At 36.6% G+C, this 22,088-nt stretch overlaps 1 protein-coding gene across 4 annotated transcripts; it reads right to left on the bottom strand.

Moving 5' to 3' along the window:
* Nucleotides 1–1,260: 1,260 nt before the first annotated feature.
* Nucleotides 1,261–20,608, bottom strand: LOC121418751 (N-alpha-acetyltransferase 30-like). Of its 4 annotated transcripts, none has more exons than XM_041612832.1 (5): nt 20,462–20,608; nt 11,145–11,959; nt 7,068–7,191; nt 3,082–3,137; nt 1,261–1,897 (listed from the first exon to the last, which is right to left on the bottom strand). In XM_041612832.1, exons 2-5 carry the CDS (start codon nt 11,937–11,939, stop codon nt 1,760–1,762), a joined length of 1,113 nt encoding a protein of 370 aa, XP_041468766.1. In that variant the 5' UTR covers nt 11,940–11,959; nt 20,462–20,608; the 3' UTR covers nt 1,261–1,759. The 4 variants fall into 4 exon arrangements, with proteins under 4 accessions (XP_041468766.1, XP_041468767.1, XP_041468763.1 ...); XM_041612833.1 differs by having other exon boundaries at nt 11,145–11,955; XM_041612829.1 differs by having other exon boundaries at nt 20,474–20,607.
* Between the last annotated feature and the right edge of the window lie 1,480 nt (nt 20,609–22,088).

The following is a 22,088-nucleotide window of genomic DNA, read 5'->3' as shown; positions in this document are numbered from 1 at the left end:
TGATGGATGCTCAATGACCAGTCACACTTGATTACCATTAAGTTCATGTTTCATGAGATATAACATTTAAAGAATATAATGTAATCATAGGTTAAGATTTTAATGCTGACATCAGAAAAGATGCATCTTAACTATGTCTTGCTTATGCTGCAAAGGCAGGACAAGAACCATCTGGTAATAATTACCATGGTATCATTATACATTCATGAAGAAGATTCTAAACAAATCATCTGTGGGGAGCATACACATGACCAGGCAAAGTGTTCATAAAACTTTTATCCAAAAGGCTAGGGCAAAATTCATTTTTGAAGGAACCTGGTGGATAATTGGTACATGAAAGAGCACTGTCTGTTATGTCTGGTAGAATATATTTTATTTTTATATTTTATGACAAGTTGATAATAATTCACATGAAATAAAATGAAAGATAAATTTCTCTGACATAGGGTAATATTCTCAAAGAACTGGGGCCCGTCTTACAAAGAGTTGCGATACTATGAAAGGCCAGCAACATCAACATCTATTATGCATGTTTGTTCAAAATATTTTCTAACTATGATTTATATTCATGCATTCATTGTTTTCTTGAAAAATTCAGTGCTTCTCTTAGTTTACCAAGGACATTGTGCAAATTTCCTGTAGAAAAAATTATGACACTGATGAATTGATTGGATCAATCGTAACTCTTTGTAAGACAGGGCCCTGGTCTAATTAACCCTAGGTTAACTTCAGTCTTATGGAGCACCAGCTACCAGCTCATTTACCAAATACACTAATACAACAGTGAAAATTTGTCCTAAAAATGTGTTTTGCGAAATGAGGATGTAAATTTCCAATAAACTCCTGTGAATCTTTGGTACATTATCTTTTTCATGAATGCTGAATATATAGGAGATATTGAAACATAACATTTCATAGAAATGTAGAATAAAATGTTAATTTAATTTGGATTTAAATCTGGGAATAATTGTGAGTTTACCACACATCAAAGCTCATGTCCAGTGGTGCTATGGTTTTACACTGTGAATAAGCTTAGAATATGAGCGATTTTGTTTTATCAGTACACTTCTTTCAGACTTTATAAATTTCAGCTGCCAGTTATGTTGTAATGCTAGTTTGTAATTCATCTATGTGCACCTTAGGAATTGCCAATAAAAATCAGGAAAATCGTTTGGGATGAAAATCCTATTGAAAGGTTTAGAACCAGTAGGGCTATATTTTCCATCAATGATTAACGATGCAGAATCTGTCATCTTCTTCACAGTGAAACAACATTCAAATTCTTAAATGTCCTAGGTGGCATTTTCATAAATCTGTTCAAAATCTGCTCAAACTATTAATAAAAAATGTGATTATGCTTTGTGCTTTTTAAAGTTCACTTTGAAAGGGCATTTTGTAAATGTAAGTCATTCCCTTCAATATTATTATTACCGGTACACTTATCATTGTAAAGCAACCAGTAAAATTAATTGAAATTGCAAGTTAATATGCATTTTTGACACTAATGTCCTCTGGAAATCGTGCTCCAATTCTGTGTTAAAATGCATCTAAAAACCATTCAGTTTTGTCACAAAGTGCCTACCGATCCTCTATTCATGCAGCGGGTACAAAGTTTGCGATAACGATGGATGTGGAAGCCTTCTACATGCTCATGAGGTACTGACAGCGACACGTACATGTAACATGTCTTGCTGTATGGTTGCCAATGTGGTTGCGTAGCTACAACTACAATGCTAATGTTGCAGGTATGATGTTGCTCTCATTGTAGCCAGAGTTTGAGTCTTAGTGCATCCACACCATTAAGATAGTAGCGAAATAGTCTCTTATCTCTCACAAAGCCAAGGTTCTGATAAAGACGCAAGGCAGGCTTGTTGGTGATCTCTGTCTCTAGAACCACCTGGACAAAAAGAGAAATAAATAGCAAATGGTATTACAGTCCAGCTCAATACTAAATTCATAAACACCACACATAATATTGATTTCCAAATTTATTTTTACAAGAACAGTCTCTAATCAATGAATAATGACTAAAAATCATTAAAAAAATTATGTACTGTATAACTGATTCTCACTTAAGTTACACTGTAGATCTAGATTATCATTTGTAAACATGCATTCTATACATAAGACATGGTTAAAGTGATCCATCCTTTTTCAAATACTAGTATCACACCTCAAGAATGAACCATTTTCAGTTATATGTACTGTACATACGTAATAGTTACATTCATAAAGCACTTAATACATAATGTTTATAAGCACTTTACATTGTTTAGGGTAAATATTAGTATCCAATCATTGGATCCTGAAATGCTAGCACAAAATGTATGCACATTCTCCACATCCTGAGGAGCATTCCAACAACAGTTCCAATACTCGATTGCTGGGCATACTATAAAATATGCTTTCACATCCTACTACATGTAGGTACTCATATACATGTAACACCTGGGTGGAGAGTGGCAAAATGCAGATTAATGCCTTTCCAAAGAAAGCTAGGCCACGGTGGGATTCAAACACACAACCCTCTGATTATCAGGCGAAAGTCGCTATACCATGAGGCTTCCAAATATGACCTTTAACTGTTACAGTTCTAAAATCATAATGCCCACCCATAGCAACCAAACTTGAGATCATGGTGGCATGAAAGACATGCTGCATTATAGAAGACAGTTTACAGTTTACCTAGTTGTTAGGATAGATACTTTTGCACGCTTGATCTGAAACCCTTTGGTCATTCTTTTTTTCGAGCAGGACCATTTTGGTCCCGTTTGATTTTGTCTGACACTTGGTCTAGTCACCAGGTGTAGTGACCACCTGGGCGGATTAGGGCTTACTATTTCATCTTATCTGAATGAAAAAAAAAATAAAGGCATGAATGAGTTGGATTTAGTGGGTTTAGCCCTGGAACTGGATATTGAACAAATTGGTTATCAGGCCAAGGCGAGATTGAACAAAATCATGTAAATTTGTTATAGACAAAATGGAGTTGGTCTATTTCGAATTCAACCAAGTGTTAGTTAGGCCAAGTTGATGTACCAAGGATAAAACAGATTGTAAGATTGTATAAAAAAAACTCACCTCATCACATTCTCCTCTCACCATTGCACGAATTGCTTTCTTGACAAGACTTGAACCTGTAGAATAACAAATCCATTTAAAAAGAAAATATGTGAAGACCTCCATGAAAAAAAATATAAAATAACATACAAATAATTAACCCTGGTATCCACATTAGTTAAGAACCTGCTGTACCTGTGCACCCAATGTAAGATCACATGTTATCATCACTCGTCTCCAATGAAATGCAGAATGCCTAGCTTGTAGACAGATAGGTCCCATTTCTTGTATTAGCATGGGTGGCAATCCAAGGGACTTGCCTTGCCCCCCCCCCCTTGAATTTCAAATTTTGTACAGCAACCTATATGTATGGGAGAGGGTTGTCAAATTTTCACAAAGAATCAACAGATGAAATACATGTACACGATTAGCAATTTGTGCTCAAAAGTAAGTGTTGAATGTAGAAAACAACACTACAATATGTGGTGAGCCTAGAGAAACAAACTTCATTTATTGCTAATTTAGATATTATAATACATGTATATCACCTGACTTCACAATCAAATATCTAAAACATGGCAACATGAAAACTTTAAATATGTATACTATTTTCTTGGTTCCATGACATTTGCTCCAGCGACAATTGCTCCGAAGGAAAATTTGCATGTTAAGCCAATCATAAAACATAACCAACATAACTAAATAAACCCTAATTCTTATCTTTACATTATTCTGAACCAAAAACTCTATTACAATCCCAACTCTAACCCTAGGGTATGCCCTCTGAGATATTAAGAGAGGAGAAAATATCGTAGGAGCAAATGTTGTGTCACCATTTTCTTATGGGGTTCAATTTGAGCACCACTCTACATGTATATCCAACATCCAGATTCAAGTAAGATTGGAATGTTTCATCAAATTCAAATTCATCAACTGATCCTTTAACAACTTTGATTCAGAAGTGCTGAGATGACAGGGAATATCTGGGTTTAACAACAAAAGTTGTATTCAACATTGTATACATAACAAACTTTCAATTGGTTTTACACATGTACTATAAAAATAATGAATTCCAGAGTTGCGGACAAGTCTCCATTCACCCCTATGAAAAAAACAAAAAAAGAATTTGAATAATCAAAATAAATAAATTGATTAATTAATCAATATGAATAAACTAGTAAATAAATAAAATAAGTCCAAACAAGAATAAACAAAATTGAATGAATTAAAAAAATTGAAATAAAATAAAAGATTGAACAGCGTTCCAAGAAATTTGCTCTGAGTGTTCAAGTATCTTATAACAGATGATGCACTGGACATGAACATATAGTTCTAGATTTGGGTAAGTCAATGCTAGATATAGTATGATCAAATGAGTTGGCATAGCTAATAGGCTTGGGCGGTTCTAGTCTTGGCGAGAGTCGACTCCGATTCTTGCCCCAGGCGTCGGTTCCAGAGAGAGTCGACTCCCAGCGCCGATAATGAGCTTTAAGACAATGCCCCTACACGAGATACCTTTATCTCGGTGTACGCTTGTTTCGGTTCTTCTCCCAACTCCCTGGTCCTTTCCCCAGTCATCACAAGATCCAACTCACTGCATTGCAAACATAAACCACAGTTACCACACACACAAAAATTCTCTCCCCATCATCACAAGATCAACTCACTGCAAAGATAACACACACAGCACATGTTTCACCGTGGTTTGACCTTCGCATTGTTTCTTTGAAGTGATTGTTTCCGATTTTAGTGTTGTGATGATAGATTGATTTTGGTGCTTGAACGATATCTGAGTTGATTAATGGGAGGTAGAACCTCCATGATTTAATCTAAGTTTGAATGTTTGATACTTGGTTGATGTGAGCTTTGCGTGTTTACTATTTAGTGTTTTAGCCCATTATTTGTCAGATTAATCTAGAAAGATCTGTATTCGTGTCTGAAGACAATGTCAAAGAAAAAGAAAGTTCTTAATTTGTACAGTTCTGAGGTAATTTATTTTATCATACAGACATACCTGCAAATGTTATGAAGTTGAACAAATATCCTTCGTGCATGCATTTTTGACACATTTTTAAAAAGACTTAAAAATTATTCATACAAATGATATATGTCATGAAGGTCATTAAATTGTTAAGCGTTCGTATCAGTTAGAGATTCGTGACAAATTAAAAAGGCCTACAAGAACCAAAATGGCAATTTCCAAATCATCCATCAATCATCCATCAAGGAAGCCTCGCAAAGCCTCTAATTGAAATGAAACTTATCCACGTCTTTGCAAATTTTACCTGACCTAATTTCTCCAGACAGTGAGAGAGGCCATGTGGCAGCCAAACCAAAACAGAATAAAAAGGGCGGCAATCTCGTACCCCCACCACCGCAAGAATATCAGATTTCCAAACATGTGCTTCTCAAGATTGTGCAATACATGACGGAGACAAAGAAAGTTATGTAAACAAATTGCCGAGGGTTGATGTCCCTGAATTGAGGGACTAGTCTAAGTTTTCAGTCACTTAAGAAAATGGCGAACTGGCCAAAGGTGAAATTCATCATTGAAAAAAAATGAATGTTTGGATTAAAATAACTAAGATTAAATGAAATATGACTGAAAAATATCCATAGTTGAATCTCTACTTTTATTACTGACAGAACAATAACATCATTTTTTATTATTAACTTCTCGCCAATATTCCAATAGGCAAGACTCTCATTTAAGACTAGCAAGCAAACGTTATCAGTGGGATTTTGGAATGAAATAAAATGCAACTGAAAGGAGGGAATGACCACAAAAGCGAAATTATTTGCTAAACACCCCCTCCAGTTGGGGTTATCTCCTCCAAACTACTTCATTTGTCCTCCCCACAAAAAAGATTTATTGACACTCTCGAATGACATTTTCCAGATGAGAAATATTCAGGAAAGGAAAAAATACAGTAGAACCTTCGAAGCCCACAATACCTTTACTGTTCAAACAAACTGTAAAATGCGTAGTTTTATGTGTATGTTTCAATCATTAATAAAAGTATAAAGGATGGTTAATAAACATGATATTCACTGAAGGCGATATGCAAATAAAGATATAGTATTATAAAGAATGCTTGTTTATCAATGCATTTAAATTCAAAGGGGAGACAATAAAAGAGGAGACTTAATGTCCTGAAGATTATTGATTGATTTCGAAACATGGAATATATGATTCATATAAAATAAGGAAAATGAAAAGTACACTTATTTTGAACAGATATATAAAAATATAAACAAGAGGTGATAAACACTTCATTAAAATTATAATGAAATTCGTAGTGAATTACAACTTCTAAAAGGAGAAATTAACAAGAATAAAAGGGGAATAAGAAAAGAAGGAATGAGGAGAGAGAAGCTTTGGGGGAAGGATCGGCATGGGGCTTGAGAGTGTACATAAATGGGAGGGGGGAGCAATCATCTATTCAGTCACCAAAAATCTTACACCTTCATAACTTCTCACACAATCCACACACAAATGCCAATACACTAACTTTCATGATACAATCACAAGTGTCGCTCAACACAACGCACGTGGTCTCTACTGGCATTTTACAGTCACATACACAGAAATACACAGTACACACAATGCACACGATGCATCTCCATACCACATGCAGTCATGCACACTGAGCCTAATGCACACGGTATACTGCAGAGAAACGTTCTGCTCGAAGTATGTGACTCTTCGGCTCCAAATTCCACATTTATTTTATCTCAGTGCTTGGATTCGGCGCTGAGAGTCGGCGCTGGGGCCGATATTAGTCCATGAATGAGAGAGCATGGCAAAGACTCGAGTCCCTTTATCTCAGAACCGCCGCCGCTTGGTACTCGAGTCTCCAGAGATCAGGGTCGACTCCCCGACTCTGGCATTGAGAATCGGGTAGACTCGATTACCCGGCGCTGGCTCCCAAGCCTAGTTGGAATAATATTATTTATACCTGAAACAATCTAGCACTGCCAAATAACTGCACTATCTTCCAACATACCTAATTTCCTTTTCCTATATTCCTCATCTACAGCTAACATAGCAATGTAACCTCGTCTGACCATCTTTTTGTGTACATCCAGCTTACACACAATAGCTCCTACACAAGTTGAACCATGCATAGCCTGTAAAGAAAAACAAAAATATATTGCAATACAAAGTTAAAGTTTACATGTAACATTTTTTATGTATGTTTGGAGAATTAAAAGTTTTATTAAAGTACATGTAATTATGATTAAAGAAAAAAATAATACAAGATCTTCAATAAGTTTATCAAATCTAATCAAATTGTTTATCCATTAGACAATTCATTTGTTTATCATTTCATCTACTATTGAACAAATTGTATTATTCATTCATGGTTTACACTGTATCTCTCAATAGGTTATTTAGTCCATTTATAAATGTCAGGGTTCCTAGCTTTTCAAGAAAACAAAATTCCCTTATTTTTCCCTGATGAAGTTTTAAATTCCCTGATAATTATTTAAACTCATTCCTAGTTTCCCATGTTTACTAAAAAGTTGTTGCAGTGAATTACATGCATTTTTAGTTACAAACAGTAATTTAAAACTACATGTAGTACCACCATAACCAGTTATTCAATGGATGTTGTGTTGATATTATAATCAACAAAATATAACAGAGTCTGACTGACTACCTGCTTACGACTTTTGGGCCGATAAAAATTCCCTGATATTTTCCTCATTTGAGGCATTTTCCCCTGATTTGAAGTATATTTTATCATATTCCCTGATTTTTGCGACTGGAAAAATGTAAAATAATTTTCCCAGATTTCCCTGATGGGCTGGGAACCCTGATATGTATCAACATGTACAATATTTGTTCATTTAGTGTGCATGAATTCCCTTTTCACTTTGACCATTCCAGGGAGAACATTTAATGCATTTCAAATCTAAAATGAATTAAATGATACATGTGTACTATAGACTCTTAAAAAAATAAACTTCTGAATGATAACAACATGTAATTGTAAACATGGTTAAGGTTTGAAAAGCAATATGAAACAGCTACATAATTAAATGGTTGCTTTTATTCTCAATTGAATTTTTTTGCTTTGTACTTTTTTCATAACCCAAATACCAACTATAATGGAAAGGGAAAAGTCCTTTAGAAAAGAAAACATGTTATTCTCCCTCTGCACTTAGAACTTTCCTGACAAGAGAAAAGCTTTCCAAAATGACAAGAATGCAATATTTATTTTGCACATGCACCCAGCTTAATCACATTACAAGTACATACACGTATTATGAATTATCTAAATGATAAATAATTTCAGAATCACATTCATGGGATGACTTAGCAAGCATCTAAAAGCAGGTCACTCAAATGAGAAGAGACACATGATCCATTCCACACTGAAGCGACCACGAAGTACACATTTTATGCAAATGTATGCGTACCAATGACGAGGATAGATTGCACGATGCGAGCAGTTTCCTGATATCATTTCTGTCTTTCATGATACATTACATGAATGTGAGACAGGGATCAAAGCAATCTACATGTACATGTAGTCTTTGTACAGTAGCCTCAAAAAACTTTCCTTTATATCATAAAGCGATTACAAATTAAAATGGACATTGTCCATTTAGATTGAATTAAATTCATAGAATCTATGTTGGAAATAAAAAATGGTCAGACATGTACCCAAAAAGCCGCAAAATACATTGTTAATCTATGCAGGTGAGGTCTGTGAATGAAGTCTACAAAAAAAATATAGGTACATGCTCTGTCATGTAACTCACAAACTTAACATTTTCTAATGAAATAATAATAAAATCCTATCATTATTTTTCAACCAAACTTTCATGGAACTAATATGACATGAAACTGTATATACAGGGGAGGTGCTACATGTACGATGGGGGAGGCAGGGTAACCCACTTGCCCATGATATTTCAAGTGAAACTAGTAGTGAAGAAAAGGGGAGAATAAAAATATATAAAAAGAGAGGTCTCATTACTGTCTGGAACCGGGTACTCAATTCAGAGACAGAGGGGAAAAAATAGTGTCTTATAAAGTTTACAGTGTACTTGCCAATGCCCCCCCCCCCCCCGATCCCCATCAAACATCCAAATAATCTGGTGTCACTCCTTTTTACATTAAAATTTTTCTTCTATTCTGATTTTTCATGGTCATGCTATGCTTACTGGTATGGGAGGAAATCAAATTTCATGCATCAATTTTGAATTTCAATAAAAGCTATACATGTACATACTCATGATAGGGCAATCCAACCAAGGCACATGTTTAAATTAGGAGTAAAATGAAAATTTCTTTAAAAATGGAAGTTGGAAACTGAAAATTACAAAACTAAATCTACATATAGAGTACATGTTGATACAAATCTCAACGATATTTTACATACATGTTCGATGATGGCGAAAAACCAAAAATAGTACTTTCACTTAATTATGAACTTTAAATTTGAATTTTAAGTATTTCCCTTGGTCATTTACCTAATCTAAGTTCATTGTAGGTCCTCAGTAGATTTTTAATATGACATTTCAGTCAGTAATTTTGTACAAGAGCAGAAGGAAGGAGTCCATACTAGGTACCGTTGTACATGCATGGTGCCTTATAACATTATATAAGATGGGTGGTATGAGAGAAGGCTTCTGATTGGTCAATTGCAATTTCATAATCCGGTATATGGCCACGATCGTGGCATATACCGGCAATTTCTGCACGGTAGCTTGTGTACAAAACCTTGCCATGACAGAGGTACACACAAAGTCTATGGAGAAGTCAGGTTTCATATTTCAAACATGAATACATGTATATACATGTAACTTTGGTATTCCGGGGGCTTGAGATTTAATTTTGTTCTCAACACTCTTTACAATTTATTTCAATTAATTAATTTTAATTAGTGATAATTAGAAAAACCTTAAAATTCAAAACCACCAAAAATTCTCGCAAAGGAACAATTTATGACACGATTTTTGGCTGAATGGAGATAAATTATAATGAAATTGGTGTCAGTTGAAAACCGATTATAAGCTGTAGGGGTGATAGTTCATATGTGAGCATTTTACCTACTTCATTTTTAATGCCATTTCTGGAATCCTAATTAAATTTCCTTTCAGATAAAGTGTATGGATAGGGTGAATATTTTCAAAGTTATGACCATTTTTATACCGATGGGTGCGCTATCATTAGATTTGGGCAATGTACAGTTTGTACATGTATCACAAATGGAGCGAGTTCAAGACACATGGCCTTACATTTTCTGGTCAAAAAACTGAAAGGCAATTTCTTTACCTGAGAAAACTTTCACTTTAAATGTTTGTATTAATCAGTATTTATAAGCTATTTGACATTGTACAACGCCTACTTAGCTTGTGGGCGAGCAAATGGGAGGCTGAATGTCAAACATTCGTACCATTGCACGGCTTTAGGACGTGACAGCAAAATACGATTTAATTCATTGTGCTCAGTAAAAATGAAGATGCAATAAGAGTATAAGCCTGCTGGCTAAATGCGCAATGCTGCCCAAGGTCATGTGCACTTGCAGGATTTTGCTTTCGCTTTCAGTATTTTTGCTCCCTTTTCATAGATTACTACAGGAATAAACTTTTTTTTTCAATATATTTTCGCTAAATTCCGAGGCGTTGTACAACACAAAATGCGAATATTCTTATTCGTGCAATGGTGCGAGATTTCGCATTCAGTGATAGAAAGAGACAATCTATTCAACTCAGCTAACACCTCGTTAAATAGAGCATCTTTCTTTCACCTCATGCGAAATCTCGCACCATCGCACTCATGCCTATAATTCATTATTTGTATGTGACTTGAGTTTTATAAACAATGTGTGTCTCTGACTTGATACCAGTAATTGAAATAATTCTTTTGTAAACAAATTTTGATTTCTTGGAATCCTTAAAATCTAAAATCGGTGTCAGACAAACTGAAGTTTGAAAGTTAAAAACAGAGTCTCCTATGTACATGTACAAGCATAACAAAACCTTTAAGTATATGCATACCAAAGCCTCAACACATGCCACATTACTCAATCTAAAGGTATTAGAAAATAAATGAGTACAATACTTACCAAAAAACATAGATTTGGCCAATTGTGGATGAAATATCTGTAAGTGTATATGGAGTAAGGCTCTGACAAGTCCTTTGTTATTAGTCTTATGATATCAGGCATTTGCAGTTCTGATTCATAGGGTACTAATCTTACACAGCTATTTGAATCATCTAGTGGTATTGTATCAATGTCTTCATCATTGGGAGGAAGCTTTGTAAGGGCATAGTGGTAGTCTTCATGATAACCAAGGACAAAGTCTGATAGTGAGGATGGCAGTTCCAAGTCAGCATCATCCTCATCATCGTCAGAGTTGCATTTTGCATCAGTGAGCGACTCGTCTATATCACCATCCTGGCACGCTGCATCCGAAGGCACATCAACAACCGTGTGAGAGTGTTCCATCTGGGGGGCAATGCCATCCTGCACTCCTAATTTCTCAACCATTTGCGTAAGAGCATTCAAAGGTTCACTGATCACATGATTGTGACTTTGATGATTAAGATGATTGTCGGATTGACAAGTCCTCTTTGATTCTTTGGTAGTGGTTTTACTTTCAACGAACTTTGTTTCAACCTTACCATCAAGTTCATGGATTCCATTACTACTTGCTCTATCTTTTCGTCGTCCTTGACGTTTTTTCCCTCTACTTTTCTTGGATGAAGTTTGATGATTGAGGGTGTCCTCTCTGTTTTTTAAGCGATTATTTCCAAAGTTCTCTGCTACATGTACTCTTTCTTGCCCATTTCTGTTGACCTCTGGAGACCCACCTTTACTTTCTAAGCACACCAGAGGGGGTTCTGCAGCTGCTGCCATTGTCTACATCAAGTTTCTACCTGAGAAAAGAGAAACAGTTCTGAGAATTCGACCATAATAACAGGTTTATCTTTACGGTAAAAATGGAAGTAGCCTAAAAAGAACAGAACTATCCAAAGTAACTTGTTGATGACATATCCATTTGATGATTATATTTCTGTGGAATAGACCAATCATGTCAGATCATGTGGTCACGATTATTAATATGGAAGTGTATAGCTTTTTCTCCTTTCATGCCAAGGTTGACTCTGAGCTCTTCAAATTTAAATATAGTTTCAAAGGAGTGGATTGATATGATCATTTTCTTTTAGAAGTGATTCGGTCATGAATTGCAGACATCACTACATATATTTCATTCTGAACTACATGAACATGTAATTATCCTTTCATTTGAAGTAAATACTGGCAGCTCTACACCTTTTTTTCCTGGAATTTACATAACACCACTTATGGAGTAGCTGCTCGTCTGTAACGTCACATAGCCAAAATAAATCTGCATTGAATGGATTCATCAAATGTTCACAAATAGTTTTCTCCAATTTTTCTGCTTTTACTGAAGCCAACTTATTATCAATAATCAAGGCAAACTTCCCCTTTAACAAGTGACAGAGAATTAATTAGTATGGAATTAAAAAAATATTTTCCAGATTAGATCTGGTAATAAAGGTATCTAATAAATTGGGTTTTGCAATATATCAAGATTCGGCTGTTTTGAATGATTTCTGTTTTCAAACATGAACATATATACATGTATGTAACTCCTCCAAAATTCAACAAGCGCCACCATTCGATATGGCTAACTTATTTCGCAAGCCAGAACAGATAATCACAACACACATCAAACACATTGTATTGTTACATAATACACAGGCACTATCAATCACTGTCAACTCCAAATCCTCTATAATAAAGTCAAATTTTGCTCTTAAAAATGCAGAATATGCAGCATATTGCCACAGAATGCGGCAGCTTAGCTCAGATTTCAGAAGCTGGGTTGCTTGGTGATACAGTTCAAGATTTCATGAAATATTGAAATGGAAGGTGACATTAAATAGACAAATACATTTTCAAAAATTAATTCAAATTCAATTTTGCGAAAATATTAGAACACAAAATATTGCAGAAAACAATGTCTGTAACTCTATTTCAACCAATATGGTATTTTGGATAAATCACTGAATCTGAGACTCTCTTTACCTATTCAAGTATCGAGGTTCAAACTCCGATATCCAGGGGTACTATTTTTCAAAACGCTGTGGAGCACCATGTATCACCGTAACTTCGATACAGAAAATTTGCTTTTTTCAGATCAATTTCGATCTGGTTTGATTAAGGCACAATGTGCATATGCGCTCATTGACAATGAATTCCATTCATGAATTCATCATGCATATGCATTATCTCAGCACAAACAGACGAGTAGGACTCGAAATACATGTAGGATCAAAATAAACCTCAAATTAATGGAGAATCTAGGCATCATTATTACATATAGGTTTCATTTTGAGGAAATATAAATCAAGTATGTAGTAGTTACTATGAAAAGGCTCATCGTTTTATCAAGCATAACGTCACTGCATCGTATGCACCCGAAACGGGCCTAGAACCTTGGCTTATTAATTCTGCATTATGCCACAAAAAATCAATCCTCTTTCAAATTCTAATACATCCTTATACCCTATACTCTAAAGTTAGATCTACATCTAATGTTGTAAGTTAGAGCAATTACGGGATCGGAGTTCAGTTCGGAAGTTTTGCTCCTAAAATCGAAATCGGTTTGGATATCGGATCGGAAGATATTCAAAAACAAAAAATACATTGAAATTTGTATGTGGCCGGCATGTGGACAAATGCTACAAGCTACACTGATGGCAGAATTTGTTTTGATCTCCGACAAAAGCGGAGGAAGATGATGATTTGTTTTGATCTCCGACATAATCGGAGGAAGGAAAAGAAGATAATGACATTCCAGCGCGCGACACTACCGCCGATCAACGATAGGCCTCTTCTCTACAGCGGAGTCCGTCGTGGACTTTTAGAGGTCGCATTACTTACCAAAAAGGATGCACTACTATCTGAAGTTGCTTCCAATGATATTCACCTTCTCTAAGACATCGTAGTGATGGCGGAGGTAATCGTAAACTCTTAAAGGTCGCATGACCTCCCGAAAAAGACGCATTATTATCCAGAGTTGTTTACGATGATATTCACCTTCTCTACAACATCGTAGTGATGGCGGAGGTAATCGTAAACTCTTAGATGACGCATAGACAGATAGTCGTAAATATTACCGCACGTGTCAGCGTGTTCAACTAAATCTTATTTGCCTCCGCTTAAGATAAAAACATATCATTGTCTTCTTGCTGTTTTTCTTCTTCCTCCATTTTTGTCGGAGATCAAAACAAATTATCACCAATTATCATCATCATCTTTTTGTTCTTCCCCGATTATGTCGGAGATCAAAACAAATCATCATCTTCTCCTCCACCTCCCTTTCCGCTAATATCGGAGATAAAAACAAATCATAATTTTCTTCTCCTTTATCTTCTTTTCCTTCCACCGCTTTTGTCCGAGATCAAAAAAATCACCAGCGCATTTTGACGGCAAACATGTTGCCACATGTTTTTTTTTGCTTGTTATGTTTTGGTTTTTCTGATCCGATTTTTTCCCCACTGGTCAAAAATCGGATTTCGGAAAAATGTGGAAAAAAGGGGAAAATCTGATCGGGAATTGGAATAAAAATTGGTTACAACATAATCTACATCTAAGTTTTACTTAAGTTCTACAACTTAGGCTTAACTTAGCCTTACATGTAGCTCAGTACAGGCTACAGGAAGACTAGGCCCCTATATTTTTATAAATAATGTACTTAATCAGTTGTCAACCGAATTGTTTTAGTTCTTGGTAATTTTTTTTTCAATAAACCTAATTTCATATATAAAATACAGAAGAACAAGTGGGGATATGACATCACCAGCCCACCTAATGAATATTCACAAAGACATGCCTAGAACTGTTTCACCAGAATAATGCAAGTTTATATCTAAAATTCAATAACTTTGTTATTTGTTATCCGATTTTGATCAAATTTTCAGCATTTTGCTATAAGAATATACTCTATTTATTAAGACATAATTATAAAAATGGTTCTGTATTTTTAAGCATCATTATTGGCCAAAACGCGTCACATAACATCCAACTTTTTGGTGCACTGCACGGCAGTGCAAAAGGTGCGCAACAAAAATTGATATTGCACTCTCGAGCAAACCAGTGTGGTAGAAGTCCAACAAAACTGTACTGTAACTTTTTAAAAATTTGTTTCTACATGTATGTTGCTATTTTATAAAACAAATAATGCACTCGCTCTGTCGTGCGTAAAAGTAAATGCAGAGAAAGCTCGGTTCGGTTTCTTCAGATGATGCACACTGGGCACTTGCCGCAAGCGGCTCGTGCTCTGCATTTCCACTAACGAACTCGGCTGCATGCATTATTTGTTTTTATAAGATGGCTAAATAATTTGCAGCTTGCTGATTGGTCAAAGCGTACCACGTGATCATTCGCGAAAAGTGTCTATCCCTGCACGCCCGTGGGACTTTCGCGCACCCAAATTGTCTAACCCACGGTTTTGGCGCATGCGCAGCATCTAAAAAAAAATCGAGATTTCGATTACGTACCAGCTATATGCTCAATGAGCCTGAGGTCACGTACCGTATAAATGAAAAATGAACTTTTTATAAACTAATTAGTGCGGGATCCACCATCATATGTTGAAAAAGAAAATAAATTTATGCACAAATTCATTGATCGCCTGGGACGTATCGACGATTTTGACTGCGTTTGGGTTAGAACGATATTACATTTTACAGTGAAATTCTTCATTTAACCAGATTTTCAAGGCCATCACTCATGTTATTTCATAGGATTTAAAACTTGTGCCATCAAAAAATTAACTGCTGTTGAAACAAGACTTTTAATGGTTCCTTGTTTACTGATTTTGATCTAGGTCTAGATCTCGTTCTAGTCTCATGATCTACGATCTCGATTACTGATTGGCTGTAAGTTTCGTCGCAGTGTAGGCTGTGTATCCTGCCTTTGTTGTGTGTCTGTTTCGAAATCACAACTCATTCGGAAACCTTGAGATATGGCGTCTGTGAATCAACCAAAGGAGGACTTATCTGTATCTTTCCAAGTTATGACAGATGAAGAAATTGACCAATTGGTAAACGACATGGACAGCAAAGGGACAAAAAAAGTGCTGAAATTTGCTAAATGTAAACTCATGGACTTCGCCAAATTCACTGGAACTGATTTGGAAGAAATCACCAAGGATACCAAAGAATTGGACAAGTTTTTGACCAAATTCTACTCCGCAATAAGGAAGGACAATGGAGAATCGTACAAAACAAGGTCGCTACAAAACATTAGTTTCGGTGCTCAGAGATACTTTGTTGAGAACTATGGATTAGATATCGGTGATAGCAGCAAGTTTCCTCAAGCAAACCGTGTTTTCAAAGCAGTGAAAGTGAAGGTAAAGGATCCGTCGTACACAAACCTGTGATTTCGTCAGACGACATGAGCAAGATCCAAGAGTCGCTAGACCTCTCCACCCCAAAAGGCCTTCAGGATAAGGTTTTCATGGACGTTCTCACCTTTTACTACAATCGAGGATGGGAGAACATTCGTGCGATGAAAGCTGAAGACTTTACCATCAAAGTAGATGAATCCGGACGGAGATACGTACAAATGAGAGACTTCCTCACCAAAAACAACCGTGAAAATGTCATCCAAGAAGCCGATGCTGGCTTGATGTTTGAAATGCCTGAACTGGGTGAAAGGTGACCGGTAGCTACATTTGAAAAATACGTAGCGAAGTTGAACCCTCAAAACCCTTGGATGTGGCAAAGGCCAAAAGATGTTTCGAAGAAGGAGCTGGAGCAAGATTCTCCATGGTTTGACAATGCCCCTTTGGGCATTAACACGATTGGCAACAAACTGAAAAATCTGTCACAAAAGGCCGGATGCAAGCTAACGTACACCAATCAATGTCTCAGGGCAACCAGCATCACTACACTCGATGCCTGTGGATACGAGGCTCGAGATATCCAGAGTGTCAGTGGGCACAAATCTGCAGATTCGCTGAAGCACTTTTCTAAAACAAGTCAAACAAAACTGAAAAAAATGTCTGAATCATTGGCCACTGGCCTATACTCAGATGTCACCAAGGACAATAATAACAACAACCAGGAGCTGGGCGACCAGGAATCTACATGTAGGCCTAGTACTAGTAGTAGCATGGCCATCACAGAATGCCCCTCCAGATCCAGTGCAATAGCAATGACGAGTAACTTTAGTCAAGAAACTGTAGCATATGGCTATGACTCCGAGTACGAGTGCGATATCCGGCAGGATAACATCGTTCTCACCAAAACGCAGTCGAGATCCTCGATCATGGTCAGGAGGGACACCAGTCCAGTTTTCCACTTCCACGGATGTAATGCAGGCCTTGAAATAATCGACGGCCATGGCCGTCGATGCCCCCATTACTGGCTGTCATGCCCTTCTTCTTTTTGCTAAAAGTTACGGCCACTAAAAATGTGCCCTTTTTTATATGACCGTGGTGCCCTTTTTCTCATAAATGTGCCCTTTTTCTGATATATAATGTGCCCCTTTTGAAAGTCTGCACCTTTTTTTCTGAGCGAGGAAAACTTTTCTCCGATCTCAAAAAGTATTCAATACCTTAGCTTTACCAGCGACGTCCAGTGCATGTATGCAGTCTAGTCCGAAGCCGCGCTGAACGATGAGCTAGCTATACACAGCTGGCCGGCCGCTAGCGCGCTTTACATATGCTATGTAAGCTGCAGCATAAGAATGGACGAGCGCGAGCTCCGTATGTAAACTACACAAATGTCGCGCGCGCTGTACTGTCCTGGCGAGCGCGCGATGCGTAAGTACAGTACTTTGAATGGGAGTGTTTCATAAAGCTGTTCGTCAGTTACGAACAACTTACGAACGACCGGTGATACTTTCTTGGGTGCTAATCAGATTCACATTTAATTAAATGTAGCTCAAGAAGGTATCACCAGTCGTGCGTAAAGTCGTTCGTAACTTACGAACAGCTTTATGAAACACAAGTAAATAATGTGGTTTGGTAATAAATCTGATCTAGATCTAGGCAGTATAGCTGTCAAATCTGCTGTAAATAGCTGTAAATGTGTTGAATTCTTGAGAGTTGAAACATTTTCGAGTTCATGTGTTGGATTTGAAACTTTGTAAACTGAACTCTGAACTTTTTGTGGTGATCACAAAACATCATTTAAATTGAACTCCCGAAACTCGAAGTCGACAGAAAGTTGGAATATAACATTCAGCACAAATTGGAATAATCTTGGAGAAATCCTACTCTGGACCATTTTCAAACGGTAAGTGCAATTTCAAAATTTTTGATATTTGATTTAGATTCCTAGATATATTTCATTATTTCTTTGTCATATAAGGTGCTTAATTGCATTCGAAATTACTTAGCCATCTTATAAAAGGAATAACGCATTTTCCCGTCGTTGTTCAGCGATACATGTATATGCAGTGCACTCGAGGTTTCTTCTTCGCATGCACACTCCACACGAGCCGAATGCGCGTGTGGAGTGCGCATGCTCAGAAGAAACCTCTCGTGCACTGCATACTCGCTAAACAACTCCGCGGAATGCGTTATTCCTATAAATATCTCCAGCCTGGACCGTCCCTTTAATCTTTATTTCTTATCGCATTAGCTCTATAATCCATAACCTCCTTCGAGCTTGAGATAAGCTGCAGAGCCCTTTGAAGATTACAGCAGATGATGATGAATTCATCATAAGTGTGTCTGCTCCTGAATCCAATATTTGTATTCCATAACTATATGATGGGGTGTCCAAACTTCACGCACTTTTCAAGAATATTCAGTAGGCTTAATTTTGTCCACACATTATTCATAATTTATACAAAACCAATTCAAGAAATAGTTACCACTTTGACGGCAATATCGTAAACTCTAAAATCATGGACGAAAATGTAAAGTAGGTCAAGGGGTTTCGCCGGTATCGCGATCTCAAAATTCTATTCCGATCGGCGAATGCGGGCTGTGCTGGAAAACCGTTCAGAAAAAGTGTGATCTAACTTCGCGCACCAAAGCTTTTGTGGAGATTTAAACAAAAACTCAAGCTCAAAAAGTGAAATATTTATATCAGATTGATGGCAAAATGCTATGGAATCGGTAAGTACCACATTCAACTCACATTTTTGATGATTTCTGCTTGCAAAATGGTGATATCGTGATGCTTGTTGCTTTCTTCAAAACGGGCGCTAACGGTGACAAATTTGCCGATCTTTTGCCAATATTTTTCATGAATACTGAACTCATCCTAAAGAAACTTTCACCAAAGGGTAATTTTTGGTCGCTTTTCACGTTGATGATGTCAGATTGTAAGGATATTTGCTAGTTGTTGAGATAATGACCGTCAGCGACGTATGGACACGCGCGAAGTTTGGACTCACTGCCATACAGATTAATGTAAAATTAAAAAATAGTTTTTTCTTATTTCTTATCATGCTACCTGTAGCTCTATTATCTTAATAACATTAATAACAACCTCCTCATTATCAATTTGTGAAATATTTGTTTTATTTCTTATCATGCTACATGAGCTCTAATCTTAATAATAACATTAATAATAACAATCTCCTCATTAGTAATTTGAGCATTTGATTCATCAATTGTTTAATCTGCTCCTGAATCAATTTTTTTTATTCATGACATGAAGTATACCAAATTGTTGTGTGTCCGGACGATCAATTTTAAAAAGTCATTTGGAAAAATTTACAAGCGAAGTTTCAATTTTTTCAATTTTTAGTACAAAATGTGAGGAAATATTATAGAGAACAAAATATAAGATGATTACTTCCATTGACATTGAATGCACATTTTTAGTGTAATCAAAAGACAAAAAAAGAAGGCTTCAAAATTATTTAGGCCTGGGCTTACTGCGGCAGCCCGAACATACTGTGTATACCAAATAGTAATACTGTGTATTTTGTTCCGACACTGTCTGAAGACGTGTCGGGGTCCCCGGGGCAAGGCCTGGGCTAGTGTCCGGACACCCGACCCCCATCCTAGACTAGAAACTAGGGCCAGGCTACAGACAGTGACACTATCCATTTAACTCACACCTATCGCAAAGACAACAGACATACAGTAGCCAGTGATTTGGCTCATGTGCCATTCCCATACATCTATCAAGGAATCGTGATACCCATATTCAAACTGTATGCATAGGAAGTTGAACGAACTGACAATACAAACGGCCTATCGAACTGTTGTTGAGCGAGGCCCTGTGCAGCTGTGTGTTATCGCGACTTCATCAATCTTGATTGGGATTCGTCACACTCATTCATACTCACATAGATCTACAGTTCGACTTTGATTAACACAAACTCAGGTCTCAAACGACAGCAACATAACGCATCAGAGAAAAAAACACAAAACAAACCTGTAAACTCACCAGAAAACATGGAGGAAAAACATCAGAAATCTGTTTGCACCTTACTGATTCCCGAGCTCGCGCTGCCGTCATACACATTTTGCAAAGAAGCTTAAGTCTGGGATGGAGGTACGGTACCGGTATACCATACCGTAAATGCTCTGCGCTGAATACATAATAGTACAAAAAATGTTGTAAGAAAATTCAAGCACAAGTCCAAAATCAAGGCGATGTGTGTGTGTGTGGGGGGGGGGGGGTGGTAGTGATGATAATTATGATGATGAACAGCAGTACAGTAGCGTACTTTGTATTTTGATACCCGAAGCCCCTCCCTCATATTTTTATTTATTTTTATTATATGCTTTTTAACTTTTCATTCACCATGAGCTCTCCTTACAAAAATCCTGCACACGCTATACTGATGAACATCATAAGCGTCATTTATATATCTGTAAAAATATTCAAAGGAGGCAGTGGACCGATTACCCCCAAAATCCACTAGCGAACCTACGGGGGGGGGCAGTCTGCCCCCTTGACGAGTCACAACCCATACAAAAGACATATCCCTGCCCCCCCCCTGACGAGCTTGAATACATATTTTGCCCCCCCCCCTGACGAGCTTGAAAACCTTTTTTTTTTTTTTTTGCTTGTCAAATTTTTCGACCAGTTTTGCCCCCCCCCCCCGCTGTGGAAAATCCCAGGTACGTCACTGCCAAAATCCAAAATGTTTCCAATCAAAAGAGTAAAAAGGGTGATTTGAAGGTCAGGGTTGAGCTATTTACTTTCTTCAATTACAATTGCAATTGCATTTACGTAATTGAAGAAATGTTCAATTACAATTACTTTTCAATTAGATTACATTTTTAATTACAATTAATTACTTGAAAGTCATAAATCAGATCAATTCATATTTTGTATGTATAGCGCCACCCACTTTGTGCACTTAGTCTTTAAGCTCTTTGGAAAATGATACAATTTCATGCAGAGAACACATAATTAATAAGCAATCCAGAGTAAATTGAATAATGAATTAAGTAATAAAGTAATGTAATTGAATGTAATCAAAAGTAATCTTCTGTAATTAAAATTCCTCCAATTCATTACAATTACTTTCCCTTGAAGATTTCAACTTACATCTTACAATTACAATTACTCTAAAAAATGTAATCAATAGTAATTAATAAATTACTTTGTAATTGAGCCCAACCCTGGTGAAGGGATACCTAAAAAATTAATTATCACTTAATGATCATCGTCATCTTCTTGTCTTTTCCTTCTTTATTAATTTCTTCTTAATTGTTTTTATTATTATGCATTTCATTCCCAGCTCTACTTCTTCTGGCTTCTTCCTCTTTCCCCTTCTTCTTCTTCTTCTGTTGTTTTTTTTATTATCGTTATGCATCCCTTTTCCTTCCCAGCTCTATAGTACTTCTGGCTTCTTCTTCCTCTTTCCCCTTCTTCTTCTTCTTAATTCTTATTCTTCCTCCTCAAGTTCTTCTTCTCTATTGTTTATATTTTTCCTTCCCAGCTCTACCTTTTCTGGCTTCTTCTTCTTTCCCCTTCTTCTTCTTCATCTTCTGATCTTCTTCTTCTTTATCTGTACATTTTTCTTCTATTTCTTCTTTCTTGTGTTCAA

The sequence above is a fragment of the Lytechinus variegatus genome, chromosome 7 (genome assembly GCF_018143015.1).
Source record: "Lytechinus variegatus isolate NC3 chromosome 7, Lvar_3.0, whole genome shotgun sequence".
In the NCBI taxonomy this organism is placed as follows: domain Eukaryota; kingdom Metazoa; phylum Echinodermata; class Echinoidea; order Temnopleuroida; family Toxopneustidae; genus Lytechinus; species Lytechinus variegatus.
The sequence above is the reverse complement of the archived record's forward strand: the minus strand, read 5'-3'. Positions and strand labels throughout refer to the sequence as shown.

Bases quoted from the DNA above. Each gene is read 5' to 3' on its own strand.
- LOC121418751 (XM_041612832.1), bottom strand. From the start codon at position 11,939: ATGGCAGCAGCTGCAGAACCCCCTCTGGTGTGCTTAGAAAGTAAAGGT. The intron at 7,192-11,144 runs GTAAGTATTGTA...TTTTCTTTACAG, and splicing joins GGCCAAATCTATGTTTTTTG to GCTATGCATGGTTCAACTTG. The intron at 3,138-7,067 runs GTATGTTGGAAG...GTTATTCTACAG, and splicing joins ATATAGGAAAAGGAAATTAG to GTTCAAGTCTTGTCAAGAAA.